We start from the raw sequence: 15,891 nt of genomic DNA, 5'->3' as shown, positions 1-15,891 counted from the left end.
GTAACCCCTCCCCGCCGCAGGGGGGCGCTCAGGTAACCGGCCAAGATGGCGGCGGCCGAGACGGAGCGGTTGTGTCTGACGGACCTGCCGGGCGAGCTGTTGGAGCTCATCCTCTGCTGCGACGTGCTGGGCGCCGCCGACATCGGGCGGGTAGCGTGCACCTGCCGACGGCTGCGGGAGGCCTGTCAGCCCCGCGGCAAGGTGTGGAGGGAGCGCTTCCGCCTCAGGTGGGCAGCGCGGGGCGGGGGGCGCCGGGCGGGCCCTGTCGGCGGGGCGGGCCTTGCGCTGCGGCCTGCGGCCCTCGCTGGGCCCGGAGCGGCACATAGCAGGGCTTGGCGGTGCTCCGGAGCGGCCTACGGGGTTGGTTTGATGCTTCAGGGCTCGGTTCCCCCTGCAGGCCGCTGTAGGATGCTGTGTCTAATCTATATGCTTCAGTATGGAAAGGGGCTGGAAGAGGAAAGGGGCAGGCTCTGCAGCAGCGTGTGTGTGATAAGGAGCAGTGGTTTCAGACTGAAAGAGGGGAATTTTAGGTTGGACATAAGGAAAGAGTTTTTTACAATAAGAGTGCTGGGGCACCGCACGGACTGCCTGCACGGGTGATGCCCCATCCCTGCTGACACCTGGAGTCATGGGGTGGAGCTGTGAGCAGCTGTAGATGTCCCTGTTAGGGAGCTGGTGGCCTTTAAAGGGCCGTGCCAGTTCTGGAGATCCCACATTCCCCCCATTCCTGAAGCAAACCTGAATGTTTTTGTACAGATGGTTGAGATCCACCAGCTGGAATTGAGCATGGAGGTGATCAGCACACGAGGCTGCTCTCAGCAGACCTGTTGGCAGGAGTTTGCACGTTAGCCTTGCTGTCCTGGTTGGGTTCCATCTTGCATAATTACATTTTATCTTCCTAAAACTGTCGCTATAATTTCAACCCCCCAAATCCTTCTTTCTTCTCCTAAAATAAATGTTTGTAATTATTATTTCAGTGATAGATGACCAGCTAGGGATCCATCAGGAGAAAGGCTATGGCATAATAGAGGGCTGTTTGATTAGTCTTTGAGTGGAGCTGTGTAGCTGCGATGCAGTGTGGCTTTATGATTAACAGGTAGTAACAAACCTGCTGTGTGTGGATGGACACATCTTTGCCTTTTGGACCACTGCTAATAATTATTTTACAGCAGTGGTGATGTAAAAAATGAACATATAAATTCTGAGTAAAGCATCTGCAGTTTTCTTTTAGATGAAGAATGTAGGTAGTTGGGTTTTTTTGTGTGTTTGTTTTGTTTTCATGTGTGTAGATACGGATATATTTCTCATGTTAACACTGAAGTGCAAAGTCATCCAGCTGTCACTATTTGACTCCAGAGTTCTCTGCTCCCTTCCAGTAGATGCTGCCACCAGCAAGGGTAATAGAAGGAGGTTGGGTTTTGTACATCCTTTTAATTAGGCCCACAAGGGTAGGAGGGAGAATGGAGGACAGTGAGTTCTTGTTGTTAGATGACAGGTTAGCTTTCATGTCTTTAGAAGACAAGGCAAGCTTTCTTTTGTAATAAAACTCAGCACCTGTTTTGCTGATGTGATACTTGTATTTATATTGGAAAGCTCCAGAGGGAACCACAGAAGTGTTTAGCATATTTAAATATCAAAATAACTGGATTATGGACCTTTTGAAGATTTCCTGTTAACATTTGCTGTTCGTAGGCTGCAAGGGGGCTTACTTTTAAAATATCCAACAGTCTTCAGTTGAGATCCTTTGTATTTATGCTTTGATGCTTGAATTGATCACTGGATTAATTTATACAATTTCACTTAAGGTTGCATTATCTCTTGGCAGTATCTTAGCTCCTCAAGTCTTGTGATTACAATAAGCAGCATTTTACAGTCCTGGGAGCTATCAGTGATGCTGAAACACTAACAACCCATTTACTTCTGTCTTGCTGTACAGGTGGCCATCACTACTGAAGTACTACAGCCACACAGACAGCGTTAGCTGGCTTGAAGAATACAAAGCACGGCACAATGCTGGCCTAGAAGCCCAGAGAATTGTAGCTTCCTTCTCCAAAAGGTTCTTCTCAGAGCATGTAAGTCATCTTTTCTGTGTGTGTCGAATAGCCCAGCTACTTACTGAGCACTTTCTGGTACTGTCTTTCCTCTATCTCCTTTTCTTCTCTGTGGTCAGAAAATTCTTACTGCCTCACCTGATGTAAGAATTCTAGGCCAGCAGCCAAAATGAGAGAGATGGTCCAAAATCCAAAGGTGAAGTTACAAGAGCCCGAAGCACACCCTGCAGGTCGTGTACAGCTGTTGCTGAGAATCTTGCTGTGGCTTGAAAAGCTCTTTGCACATCGCTGCGTGTTCAGAGCTCTGGAAACTCAGCAACTTCTGAAGGACTGATAGTTGTCCCTGCACATGCCACAGCCTGCGTGTTTATCTCACTGCAGGCCTTGTGCAAGGATTTGTTCTTCTGGGAGCTGTCAGGAGTGATTTGAAAGCAGGTCAAATGCACATTAGGTTCCCTGAGTTGGAAAGCGTGTTGTTCAAGTTTTTTACCTAACCATGGCATCAAGATGCCTTCGTGTCTTATGTAAAAAGTAGAAATTTAGTCTCGCAGAGAGATTTATTTGCATGCAGACCAGTGGTTATTCCATTGTCTGTTGGTGGCTGTGGGTTTTGTCCAGCTGTGTGATTTGAGTGAACCTGGAATTCGGTGATGTAGGTGTAAATAAGGCTGATCTTAAAAGTTCCTGCTAGAACCACTAAGTGGCTACTCCTCGCTAGCTTTGTTTCTAAATGCTTTGTTCCCAGTAGAGAGTTCCCCTACAATAAAGGAGATGCATGTTGAAATTTTCTATCTGATATTATGCAAATGTTGACAATTAGGTTTTCACCCCCAAAGAGAAAGGCCACAGTGCCACTAGGATATTAGGAGATGCATGTGTCCAAAATGTTCTTTTTGAGCTGTTTCACTGTAGTTGCAACAGCTAGACATTTTATTGTGAAGGAATGTGTGTCAAGGCATTCCCTGAGTGCAGAGGCTCCTGGCTTCATACTGTTTCAATCATGTATGCAAAAGCTGTTGAGGCCATTATTCAGCAGTAACCAAACACCTAAAAATTAGGACTGCTTCCTGTGGGGCTAGAGAATGCAGCTTGCTTTCTGACATACAACTGCAGGGAGGAGACTTTCAACCAAATTCTGCTAGATCCAGTGCAGTGCCCACTAAGGTATGGTATATTGGGAATTGCATTCCCCATTTTTTTTATTTTTTATTTTTTTTGCAGGAAAAAGTTGATTCAACCTTAAAATTGCTTTTAGTGTGGGCTCAGTCTGCATAGGATCTCTGGTGTGCTTGGGCTGGTCCATACAGCTCTGCAGGAGCCTTGAATGCTGTAGTAGTTAGCTCTGCTTGCTCTGGGTTGCTCCTTAATTTGTCAGCGGATCTTTGTAATGAATCAGTGGAGTGAAGGCCATGAGTAGCCAGCTTTCTGAGCTGAATACTATTAGATCTTAAATGATGTATAAAAGAAAAAAATCAAACAAAATTGGTTTTGAAACGTGTTATGGAATAATGTTGCTTAGGAAAGAATCTCTTGTGCTCTCCGTAATTCAACATCTAATTTTACAGGTTCCCTGTGATGGATTCAGTGACATTGAGACTCTTGGGTGCCCCAGTCACTTTTTTGAGGATGAGCTGATGTGTATCCTTAACATGGAAGGCAGGTAAGGAAGAGCAGGAGGGATTAGAAGTGGACGGAGTTCTCTCCTTTCACTGGTTAAAAAGAGAATGGTACTGTGGGGAATGCCTGATGCCCCAGGAGGAAACCATGTAAACTGTTCCACTCTTGAGGAGGTCCTCTGGCTTTTGTTGCTTGCTTGCTTGCTTCTTTGCAGGTTCACAACATCTCTAAGTATACATTTCATGTACCTTCTTTTCTGCATTAGTTTTGGCTTAAGGGGTTCTCATCCCCACATTCCTTTTTTTTTGTGTTATGTTTTTGTTTAAACTTGGATCAGTTTGCTGCATTGAATTGCAGGATGCCCCCACAGCACAGCAGGGAGCAGAAACGCTTCAGTGTGGATTGCCACTGTAAAGCCCTGCATCAGAAAATCACAACTTCTTAACCTCTTCTTGTTGCCTTTCTTAGCCGTAGTAGCTACGTACCATTTTTATCCCCAAATAAACAGCTGAGTTTAATTGAGCTGCTGCAAAATTTGCTGTTCTGTAAATTATTTAGACAGGTGAAATGAAACTTCTAGTTCATTTCTGCCTGGGTGTTCTCATTGCCGTGATTAACACTGAGCAAGATGAATAAGTCGCTGGTTTACTTGAAGGTTTTTCTGCTGGGAGCATATAAACCATGCTGGTTTTGCTGTGATACAAAGCAGCAATAGATTTGCCTTAATGGGCTCTAATAGCCTTGATTAAAGGGGCTATTAGTAGAGCTTGGAAAAAACAAAACTGGCGTGACAATCATCTCATTTTTTTTTTGCTTTTTCACATCCATTTTATTATCTTCACTATTTGAACTGGGACTAAACATCTCTCATTTGACAACTGGTTAAAAAGCTTTTGAGCTCTTGCACTGGCCAAATGCCTCCCTGTAAAGCAGAATTGATGCTAATTACACCCTGATTAAGCTGTAGTTGTTGCCATTCAGGAGCATTAGGCTAAATCATTTCTCTGGAAGATAGCCCAGTAAAACAGTTGTCCCTTTTGAGCTTCCCAATTTATTGGAAGAGGGTGAAATGTTATGAGGTTTGATTGTTCTCCTGTTCCGTGGGATGGATGAGGCTGATTTGACCTGCAATCTGGAAGAGAGAAAACACAAGTGGGGAAAGAGTTACTTTGCTAAGAGAGGAAGCTGGACTTGTTTCATAAACATGGCAAGGGTAGAGCCTGGGAGTCAGTTGAATCCTCCTTTGTTTTCTGGGGAGAAGGCAGGGCTTTGTGCCATTCCTGACTGTTTGGTGTAGAAGTGCTAGGTGAAGCCCTGGGTTGCACATTACTGAAGGCCAGCTGTTGTTCAGGTGTGTGTGATTTGGATGCCTCCAAGCTGGCCAGTCTTACTTCAGGTGACCTTCAAACCTTACCCGGATAGCAAGTGAATCTGTCCCTGCTTCTTGGTCACTCTACCATCACTTGCTAATTTCAAAAGTGAAGAGATTTTACTGTGAAAGCTGTAAGGTTTTGGGCTGTGTGATCTACAGGCCAGCTGCTGATCTCTTCCAGGCTTCTCTGAGTAACAGGGTTGTTTCTCTGGCAATTACTTTTCTGAATACTGCTGGACATACATTTTTCATCAGTGTTTCTTACTGGTGAGAGGCTATTTTAACATTGCATTCTGAAAGGATTTAGAGTCAGAGGATAATGTTTTATGAATAAAATATAGGATTTTCAACAGATATTCCTGAGCTGCTTTAATCAGAATCTGTATTATCTCTCGCAGCGCTGTATCTACTATCCTAGTGGCTGGATGAAAGTTGGAGATGATAACAGGAGCAATATGTTGTGCATGTTGTAAGTTGTGTTTCTTCTGATGATGAATTTGCTCTTAACTTTTACCTCTTTGGTGACTGTGGCATCATCAGTCTAGTTTAGAAAAGCAGCGTATAACATTTAGATTTGTCTTCATTAGGGAGGTTATATCAAATGTTTGTGCACAAAGTGCTTGTTTAGGGCAATACAACTTTTTGTATTTGAATGTGCAGGAAAGGTCTCACCTGGAAGTACTATGCAAAGAAAATTCTATACTTCCTCCGGCAACAGAATATATTAAAGAATCTGAAGGAGTATCTCCAGCGCCCCGCTGACCAGCAGTCGTTTCTAGAGGGTAAGTCCTTGGCAGAAGTCCCATGCAGAGCACTTAGAAGCTTTCCATCGTTGTTTCATTCAGAGAGAGGCTTCCTTGCTTATATTTCTGTTAGTGACAAATCAGTATTAGGGTGAGCTGGGTGGTGGATGGAAGTCTAGTGGTGTGGATGGAAGTCTGGTGGTGTAGTGGGAAGGCTTATGCACACTGTAATGGAGAAACAAAAGGCTGTACTGCAGCTTGTATCCTCAGTTTGTTGGAATGTGCTCTGCTTTAAGCTTTCTATGGAGAAAACCATCTTTGGAAGGAGATGAAATATGCCGGTGTCTGGAGAAGAGTCCCTTACTCTTAATATGTGCCTCAGATTATCATAGGAGAGGTTCTGTAGCACCAGATGTGGTTCTTGTTGGTGGCAGTACACCTTGAGGAAAGGATTGTGCAAGAAGGAAACGCCAAGGATGGCCTTTTCTGGAAGATAGTAAACTGTGAAGTAAATCATGTTAGCCATGAATACATGTGTTTGTCTGCCATGCGGGTGCAGTTACAGTGCTGACAGATAGACTTGTGGGAAGATTTGCCTTGTTGGAATGGGAAGCATTAGGGGAGAAGATGCGGCTTGGAGACAGTTAAGATTCTGCCTGTTGTGGAGGTGCTAATGGTAGCACTGTAGGAAGCTGAAGGAGGCATGATCAGTACAAAACTCTTGCAGTTAAATACGGTTGATTCCAGAAGTTGAGCAATACAGGGGCTTTGGAAAGATTGTTCTTGATTGATAAGATGACAAAGAGAAGATTCTGCAAAGGGCTATTTTTTCTTTTTTAGGCAGAAGTTTGACAGAAGAGGGTTGGGCAGCAGAAAAATGAAAGTCTCTTCTGTTGTAGTGGATTTCTGACATGAAGATGGAGAGTGGGCATGGCAAGATGAATGTAGCAGAGAGGGATCAATGAGCAAGAATAATGACAACTGAGGATGTGGCTGGAAGAAATCAGAACTGATGTGAAGTTGAGATTGTGTGGGGCTCTGAGTGAGAAGCATTATGAGTTGGGAGGATGCCAGTGAGACAGGAGTTGGCTGGTTAAGCAAGGCTGGTCTGTCAGCTACCTGCTCCGTGTACAAATTGATGCTTTTCCTTTCGGGATGGTGGACTGGGGACTTCAACTGGTGTTTATCACTGTCGGCTTTGTTCTTTGCACTTTGTGATAAATCCCATATACAAAAAGGAGCCTGAAAAAGAAAGCTATTGTGTTCTGCTGCAATTGCTTGCTTGTATGCCATAGGCCTGGAACTTTGAGTAGCTCAAACGAAGCCGAGAGAAGACTGAAGTCCTGTTTCTTATATAGTTTGTTTTTTCCAGGTGCTGTTTTAATTGACCAATACTGTAATCCACTGTCAGACATCTGTTTAAAAAGTGTCCAGGCGCAGGTGGATGAGATCACAGACAAAGTGCGCAAAGTCCTCCGGACAAAAAATCCAAGACACCCCAGCGTGGCTTCCAAGGCAGGTACTGTACAGAAATGTTTGACTGCAGAGTGTTTCTTCTTCTATATGCAGATAAGGTGAAACAGCTGTTGGATTATTGCAGCTTTAAGTTATTTAAGCCTTGTCGTTCCTCATCCTGCTGAAGCATATCCTGACATTTGCTTATACCCTTGTTGAGACAACAGATGTTTATTTAACCCCAGAAACTCAATTAGCCCAGGCTTGGCTGTCCATGTGATGCTGTTTAGGCAAAAAGGATTGGTTAGTGGCAGGATTTTTTTCCCCATATGTCCCTGAAGTCTTAAGTAGTTGTGATGCTTGCAGCTCAGCTGTGGGACAAGGGAGCCAGCTTTCTTTCTCTGCAAGTCTGAGAAAGTCAGCAGCAGTAAATAAAGGTTTGTACTTTAACATCTCCCACCGTCAGGCAGAGTTACTCCTTTTATAAGGAGTTTTATAAGCGTTAGTCTAATCTGTCTTTCAAAGAGAATGAGTGGTCTGTCTGTCTGCATACCTCCAGTCTTTTGACTACTTGAATCTGCATCTCGTGTTCCCAGTGCATACAAGAATTTCGGTGTGGAGTTCAGTATATAAAAGTGAAGTACCCTTGTGTCCTTATTGCTCTGCATGTGTTTTTAGGAGAGGTCCTGATTCCAGAAGTGGAGCTTCAGCGGCAGGTACTTGATGCTATGAATTGTGTCCTATACGAGCAGTTAAAATACAAAGGAAACGAACTGGATTACTATAACTCCCTGAATTCATACATTCATCAGGTATGTGTTAGGCAAAAGCTGAGGGACTGCAAAGCTTGATGCACTCTTTGTGGTGTTTGATTTGTTTAAATGTAGCCAGACAAGTAGTTCTGTCTTTGGAGTTATGGATGGATGTGTCACGTATGAGTGCTTATTCTGTCATGTTGGTGTGAAATCAAACCTTGGTGTTTGCTTTGTTTTTCTTCATACCCCTCACGTTTTTGTCCCTCAGGTTTTGATCCGCAGAACAGGAATTCCTATCAGTTTGTCTGTGCTGTATTTGACAATTGCCAGGCAGCTGGGAGTCAAACTTGAACCAGTCAACTTCCCTAGTCACTTTCTGCTGCGATGGTGTCAAGGAAAAGAAGGGTAAGTGATCTGCTGGACTTCAGGGTTTTATCCTCAGTTATAAATGCCAGAAGGAGTTTACAGCTACAAACCTACACCAGAATGTTCAAGTATTTTCCATCTTAATTATGAGCTGTAAGGAAGAGAAGATGAGCTCTCTAAAGAAACTTTCCTAGAACTCAGCTCTGCCCTTACTGAGTAGTAGCATTGCCTGGGTGTGAAATAACAGTAGCCACGAGGTCATGATTCCCTTAATAAGATTACAGAAAGCTGAAAAGAAGAAAGAAGGTGCTGATTTCACGTAACCCTTCATACAGAACAGCTTCTAGAGGCCACTGCTGCTGCACACTCAGTTAATTCTCTGAGTCAGTGCAGCATACAGCTTTGTCCAACCAGATCATGGTCAATGTACAGAAATCTGTATTTCATGAAGGATGTTGGCAGTCCAGTTCAGAGCAGTGCTTTCCCCTTTTGGCACTAGACTTCAGCTGCCATACGTGTGCTTTCTGTTACACGTTCCAGTGCAGCATCATAATGTAGTCTGGCAATAAATACAGCAAATCTGAAAATATCTGAAGGGAGCAGCTGAGGTGACGGAGTGAAAATGAACACCCAGTTTCTGTGTCTTTTCCCATATAAGTTTAGCTGAAGAGGAATCTAGGAAGGAAGGGAAGGCAGCAGGTAATCTCTTATTAGGAAGGAGCTGAGATATAAATGCCATTTGGCTTTTTAAAAATAATCTTGAAAGCTCTGAAAGGGGAACAGAAAGGGGTAATCCTGCTTTACCACGAGACCCATCATAACAACCTGATGTCTTACTAGAAGCACAGATATCTTTGATTACACCTACATTGATGCCTTTGGGAAGGGGAAGCGGCTGACGGTGAAGGAGTGTGAATACCTCATAGGCCACCATGTGACAGAGGAGTTCTATGGGGTGGTGACTTCAAAGGAGGTCCTGCAGCGTATGGTGGGAAATCTCCTCAACCTGGGCAAGAGGTGAGTTATCACTGAGCCACGTGGCCTGTGGGGAAGAGGGGCCCACGTTGTGCTGGCTGCCTGTCCAGTACGTGTGTGTCACTGTGCTTGAGTGAGTGCTTCAAAACGGCATCAGTCACACCAGGCAGTCTTGAAAACTGTGGGTGTCACATCACAATGTCTGGTTGCTTTTAATTGTGTGCAGCAGCTTTGTGTGGAAGCAAGAGTATTTAGTGAGGCCATTTTCACTCAAGGAAATGGACAGGGGTTTGTTTTTTCCTGTGTGTAAAGCAGACAGAAGCTGTTCCCTTTAGAGCAGAGATCTTCGTTATGACCAGGTATGTGTCACCCAAGTGCTTAATGAGCAGTTACAAAGGGACTGTAACTGAACATGCAAAGATCTGTTGTTATTTTCACATCTCCCTGATAATCACTTTCCCAAACAGCATTAGACAGAAGTCACAGAGTAGAGGGATTGCTTTAGGTGTAATTTAGCAAGGGGAACAGAAGGAAATTTCTGAAGGTAATGACTTGGAGAATGAATTCTCTGAGCAGGGTTATTTGGCCAAGCAGAGTACCAGTAAAGGGGGAGGGTAAAGGCTGACTTTCAGCTGTGTGGCTTTTCTTCTGAGCAGGCTGTTGGATGTGATATGTGCCAGCCTGGAGTCACTTGCTGAGTGAGCACACTGGTACCTGTTGCATCGTTTTTGGTGACTATCCCTGTAAACCAGAGTTCTAGGGATAGGAATTGAAGAGCTAGCCTTACAATTGAGTTTCTTTTTTGCTGGCAGAGAAAGCACTGATCAGTCTTATCAACTCTTGAGAGACTCGTTGGATCTGTACCTGGCCATGTATCCGGACAATGTGCAGCATCTAATGCTCCAGGCTAGGTTATACTTCCACCTGGGAATCTGGCCAGAAAAGGTACCTCGGCACTCGGTCGTATGTGTTCTGGTAGGCTAAGCGTTATTAACACCAGTCTATTGATTTCTTTAGACTACATCAGCTTGCATTACAGTCTGCTACAAGTTGTTTCTGTAATGAACACAATTGAACGAGTTATCACATTTCAGAGAATCAATTCCTACTATGTGAAGCAGGGAAAGAGGATGATTCTTGCTTGCCTTAGGGGAGAGCTGTATGCAGCCTCGGGTCTGAGTCATAAATGGTGATTTACTGCCTGAGTCTGATGGTTTGTCTTAAAACCAGTACTGGGGGCTCATAGCTGTGAGTTACAAGAGTGTTCTGCACGGTGTGCCTCCATTGTGGGGGCAGCGCTGGAACTTTTGCAGGACTTGTATAAAAGGAGCAAAAAACTTATCAGGAAACGTGCAGGAAATTATCTTTTACAAACACAACCAGACCTGTTCCCTGAAACCTTTGTTACACCATCAGTGGCTCTCGTGAAAAAGCAACATGGAAAGGATCCCAAGGACAGGACTTTTAATATCACCTTCAGCCCTGAGGAATATTGTGAATGTGGGAAAGGTGGGACAGCAGTATTTCTTCTAGTGTGTCAATACAGCAAAGAGGAGTTCCGTAATCAGAACTGCCTGTGCTGCTTTAGTGAACGTCACTTGCTTGAGCAGTGCCTGCACTGTGCCTAATTGTTAGCTGTGGGTTGAGGAGGCAGGAATATTGCTGGACAGCTGAGCAGAAGGCTCAGTTCTTAGCTGCGGATTAACCGAGGCAGATGATTGCTGAAGAGAGAAGGTGCCTTCCTTTTGTAGAATGAATCATGCTAAGCATGCTGTTCCTCTCATATGGCAACAAAAGTTTTAGGGTTCCCATGGAGAAAGCAGCCCAGCTGTGCGCAGTGGGACTGGCTGAGCTGCAAAGGCAAGCATACATACATAGAGTACAGGTAGATCGTCTCCTTTCCAGCACTCAGCTGTGTGTGAAGCACATGATGTTTAAGTAGTGGCATTGTGCTGCCCTTAGGACAGACAGCAAACCCCGATGGCTGGCTTTTACATGTAATCTCTGCACCACCTTGCCAGATGGAATGACAACATACAGCTCTGTTTTTTTCCTGCGGTGTCCTCATGTATCTCATCTTTCCAGGCAATCATATGGAACTGTAGTTAGCCAGAGAGCCCTGAAGGTCTGACAGAGCAGAGCAGAACGTACCAGGTTTCACAGAGGTCTGTCAGACTTTTTTATAAGGTGTGATACAGAATCTTAAAAGTCAAGCAGAGCTGCCCAGAATGTCTTAAATTTGCCCAGAGAGGTTGGGATTGCCCCATCTCTGGAGGCATTCAAGGCCAGGCTGATGTGCCTGGGCAGCCTGACTGTGCTGGCTGGCAGCCCTGCCCATGGCACAGGGGTTGCAACTAGATGGTTTTTAAGGCCCCCTCCAACCCAAGCCATTCTGTGAGAAATAAGATGGTCAGGAATGCAGGGCAGTTACAGACACCACGCTAAACCTTTCCCTTTCTGTGAGGCTTCTCAAGTTTCACATCATTCTTCAGGCAGAGATGCCAGCCAGTAATTGCAGGAGGCTGAGAAGCCTGAGTGGTGTTTCTTCTCATACCTGAGACCTCATCTGTTTTCCTGAACAGACTTTTTTCCCCACCATTAGTGCTGAGTAGCCAAAGCTGGATATTTTGGCCGACAAGCTTTGATCCGTCGCCAGGTGCTGAGGGCTGTCAGCTTGGAATTGATGTTGGGGCTGATGGATCTGCCTTTTTCCAACCTGTTTAGACAACTTTTTTGTTAAGATCAAGATGCAGGAAGACAGAGCACAGCTTGCATTGCCTGTCTAGCAAATTTGGTGCCAGCTGTTCTGTTTTGGTGCTCTGACAGCGTGTCAGTAGGCTGGGATTTTGGATTTACTTTGGGAACACTTGTAAAGTTAGTTACAACTATAGTTATAGCGAGTCAAGCAGGTTTGTCTGTCTCCATTCACTGTTCCATGGTGCAGCATTATATTGTACAGGTTTCTGCATTTTTTTCTTTCTGTGCTGAAGAACTGTTTAAGATCTTTGTCCTCAACTATAGCAGCAGTTATCTGGGATGGCTTCACAGCAGCAGTTAGGAGACAGCAGCAGGGACCGTCTGAGCACCTCAGGAACCTTGCAGGTGCCTTTGCCCTGTGATTGCAGGATGTGGTGCTGTTGGCTTCTGACTTGGTTTTAAGCAGTTACATTGCTCAACAGCGCCCTGCCTTGGAAGTAAGCATCTTTACAAGCAGAGGATAGAGCTGTTTGCAGTGACTGCAGGCTGAGTGTGAAGAGCTTGGGGCTGCGCAGGTAGAGCACAGGTTTACAGTCCTCTGTGGTGAATTCTAGGCCTGGGCACTTAGACCCAGCTAACTGGAGAGGTAGATCTGTATGTCTGACTGCTGTAGAGACCTGCTCTGAATGCTTTCATCTTCTGTTTGCTGAAGGTTCTGGACATCCTGCAGCATATTCAGGCTTTGGATCCATCGCAGCACGGCGCCGTTGGGTACCTGGTGCAGCACACCCTGGAGCACATCGAACGTCGGAAGGAGGAGGTGGGACCTGAGGTGAAGCACCGTTCAGATGAGAAGCACAAAGAGGTCTGCTTCTCAATTGGGCTGATTATGAAACACAAGAGGTGAGCTCTTCAGGAGATCCCCTGTATTTCCTGCAGTCCGCACTGTAACAATGAGTGCAGAAGTGTTTGTTCTGGTGGCAGTGAGGTGTGGTTTTGTCAGCCCAGGAGATACCTGGAGCAGGGAATGCCTGGCACACGTGTCTGTGCTGCATGTCTGCTCAGAAAGTGGGAGCAGGTCTGTCTGTCCTTTAGCAGGCGCTGCTGCTTGTGCTTGCAGGGAGGTTTGTGAGGTGCTGTGTGAGTCATCGTGTAGCGCGGATAACATTTCCACAGTCCGTAGCTCTTGAAGAAACATCAGTAATCAGTTAATGAGGAGCTGTGGAACAGAATCGATTTCCAAAGAGATGAGATTACTAAGACAGCTTATGAATCTTGTGCTATTATTACCCCCTCCTCCTGCATTGCACAGAGGCTTTGTGTTCCTGCCTGTACAACTGTGCCAGAATGACAAGCTAGTTCTGTTTCTTCAGCCATTTCTGCATCTCAGCAAGACGTCTGGAGCTGATTCTAAGGGTGTCAGCAGTGTTGGTTGTGGTACCTCACAATTAATCATAGGAATATTCTGACAACAGTGCTGGCTTTGTTCCTGGAGGTTCAGTATTAGGACTGCCACGTCTGTGTATGGGAACAGAGAGTGACTGGTTCCCCTCCCTGTGCCCAGTTTCCTGTTCTCCTTCTTGTTGACATCCCACCCTCTTTCCCATCCTCATTCTCATTCAAATTTGCCTTTCCTTTTCGTTTTGTTTGTTGCTGTCTGCTTACAGAGTCATTTCCCCCCTCTCAAAACACAAACGTGCACACAGGCTTTTCATGTTTGTTTTCCTCTTTGCTCTTGCCAACTCACAGGGATCCTCCGTCCCGTTTGTGCTGTATTAGCCTTGGTGAAACGAGCTGGCTGTGCAGATTTCTCAGTCTTTGCTGTGAATTCTCTTTCATCAGGTATGGCTACAACTGTGTGATTTATGGCTGGGATCCCGCCTGCATGATGGGACACGAATGGATCCGAAATATGAATGTCCACAGCCTCCCCCACGGCCCCCACCAGCCCTTCTACAACGTGCTCGTGGAAGATGGCTCTTGCAGATACGCTGCTCAAGGTGAGCGGGAGCCTCCTGTGCTTACTGTTCACAGGTGCACAAAGAGAAAAGGGTGCTTAAGGGAACAGCTCTTCAAGCAGCAGGCATGAAGTGTAAGTTAAAATGGAAGCAGGAAGGAAAATGCTGTTGAATTGGTGGCAGGCTTCTTGCTGTCAGGTGAAACCAGCGCTGCTAGGATTGAGTGTGAAGGACCACATCATTGCCAGCTCCTGTTGCCATAGAAACAAGTCCGTGTTGGACACAACTGATTTTCAACTTCTTTCTGAAGTTTGGGATTCTGTAAGCAGCTCTCAGTGATATTACAGCTGTGCTTTGGGCGGGAGCTGGGAATCCAGTGAGAGAACAGACAGACTTTGCTCATCAGGGCTGGGTTGTGAACTGCTTCACCAAGAGGCTGCGTGTGCACAGATCCCAGGGAGCACAGACAGCATGGAGCCCAGTGCCAGCTCTGGGAAGAACGGGGCTGAAGTGAATGCCAAGAGGGGGGGAAAAACAAAACAGCTCTACCTTGGTAGGTTTAAAGGGCAGGTGTTTCTTATATGGAGGACCTGGTGTGTTGCAGCCCTTATTAGAATGATTTGGCCTCGTTACGAGTCATTAGTATATATATATATATGTGGTGTGCCATGGATTCATCTTAAATTGTGCACCTCAGTGGAAATGAACATGGTAATCACCTGCAGCGCTTCTGGAGTTGAGTCATCTCTTAGGGTTGTTTTTTTTTCCCCTCTAGTTGTTTATAAACAAGTATAATTAGCTCTGATTACAGCAGATTCACCGTGCACTTGAGCTGAGCTGTAGGTTGATGCTATGATTTGTGGCATCCAGCAGTTCTGCTATGGATGGGGGGAACCGAGGGGCTTGTCCTTGCTGAGGTCTCTCTGCCTGTCTGAAGTTCACCTTGTTTTGCCTTCCGCACGTGGTGGGAGCTGACTGCTTGCTGTCCTGCAGAGAACCTGGAGCACAACGCGGAGCCTCGGGAGATCCCACACCCCGACATCGGCCGCTACTTCTCCGAGTTCACGGGCACTCACTACCTGGCCAATACTGAGCTGGAGATCCGGTACCCGGAGGACCTGGAGCTGACGTGTGCCACAGTTCAGAAGATCTACAGTTCAGGCAAGGAGTGACTGACAGCAGCATCCGAGGATGGAAGCAGACCGGAGTGTAGCTTTACCCTCTTTGCAAACCTTGCCCAGAGGGGCAAGTTTGGTGACAATCCTTTGGCTTAATGCACTGAAAACTGCATTAAACTTCGTAACCGGTGCTATAGCATCTTTGCGTTGCCTACCTGCCCGTTCTGGCCCACAGGGATGCTGTGGTGATGAGCCCAGGCTGAGCGTCTTGCAGGGACGGTGGTGCTGAGAAGCGTGCTGTCCTTGGGACGATCTGCCCGTAGACTCATTCTGTGCTTGTCCTGCCTGGCAGGTGGGTGCTGTGAGATCCCTGCTGCGGAGGAACCCCGTCTTCCAGAGAAGCTGCTTGTCCTGACAGTGCTGTAGATTTTTTGTTTTGGCTGTGGTTTATTTTTAACGTCTGTCTCACACAGATGATAGTTTTTAAAGCCTGACGTTCCACTCTGTCTTCTCCAGTCTGACTTTGTGGGCAGCTTCTGCTTCACCTCCATATTCTGGTCGTTCACAGAGCGGTTCCAGTTCTGACCATCCTCTCAGACCCGGGGTAGAGCCCTGGCAGCATCGGGGCCTCCAGCAGCACAGCGGCCGCCTGCTGCACACTCTCCTAACACAGCAGAGGAGCTGCTGCTCCCTTTCCCTGCCCTTTGTGTGCCTGAGTGCCCCCAGGATGGCTCCGACCCACCCGGTGCTGCTTCAGGGCTGTGAGTTCGCAGCCCCTGCTGTG

General features: G+C 46.1%; 1 protein-coding gene across 2 annotated transcripts; it reads left to right on the top strand.

The window, feature by feature from the left end:
• The first annotated feature begins 8 nt into the window (after nucleotides 1-8).
• On the top strand, nucleotides 9-15,791 carry FBXO21 (F-box protein 21). 2 transcript variants are annotated; one of them, XM_072350738.1, is made up of 12 exons: nucleotides 9-227; nucleotides 1,937-2,072; nucleotides 3,617-3,711; nucleotides 5,701-5,822; nucleotides 7,156-7,302; nucleotides 7,917-8,050; nucleotides 8,262-8,398; nucleotides 9,203-9,376; nucleotides 10,147-10,279; nucleotides 12,744-12,934; nucleotides 13,874-14,031; nucleotides 14,983-15,791. In XM_072350738.1, exons 1-12 carry the CDS (start codon nucleotides 46-48, stop codon nucleotides 15,159-15,161), a joined length of 1,788 nt encoding a protein of 595 aa, XP_072206839.1. In that variant the 5' UTR covers nucleotides 9-45; the 3' UTR covers nucleotides 15,162-15,791. The 2 variants fall into 2 exon arrangements, with proteins under 2 accessions (XP_072206839.1, XP_072206838.1); XM_072350737.1 differs by having other exon boundaries at nucleotides 10-227; nucleotides 9,200-9,376; nucleotides 14,983-15,788.
• The last annotated feature ends 100 nt before the right edge of the window (nucleotides 15,792-15,891 follow it).

Source organism: Excalfactoria chinensis, chromosome 16, assembly GCF_039878825.1.
Source record: "Excalfactoria chinensis isolate bCotChi1 chromosome 16, bCotChi1.hap2, whole genome shotgun sequence".
NCBI lineage: Eukaryota > Metazoa > Chordata > Aves > Galliformes > Phasianidae > Excalfactoria > Excalfactoria chinensis.
The sequence above is the reverse complement of the archived record's forward strand: the minus strand, read 5'-3'. Positions and strand labels throughout refer to the sequence as shown.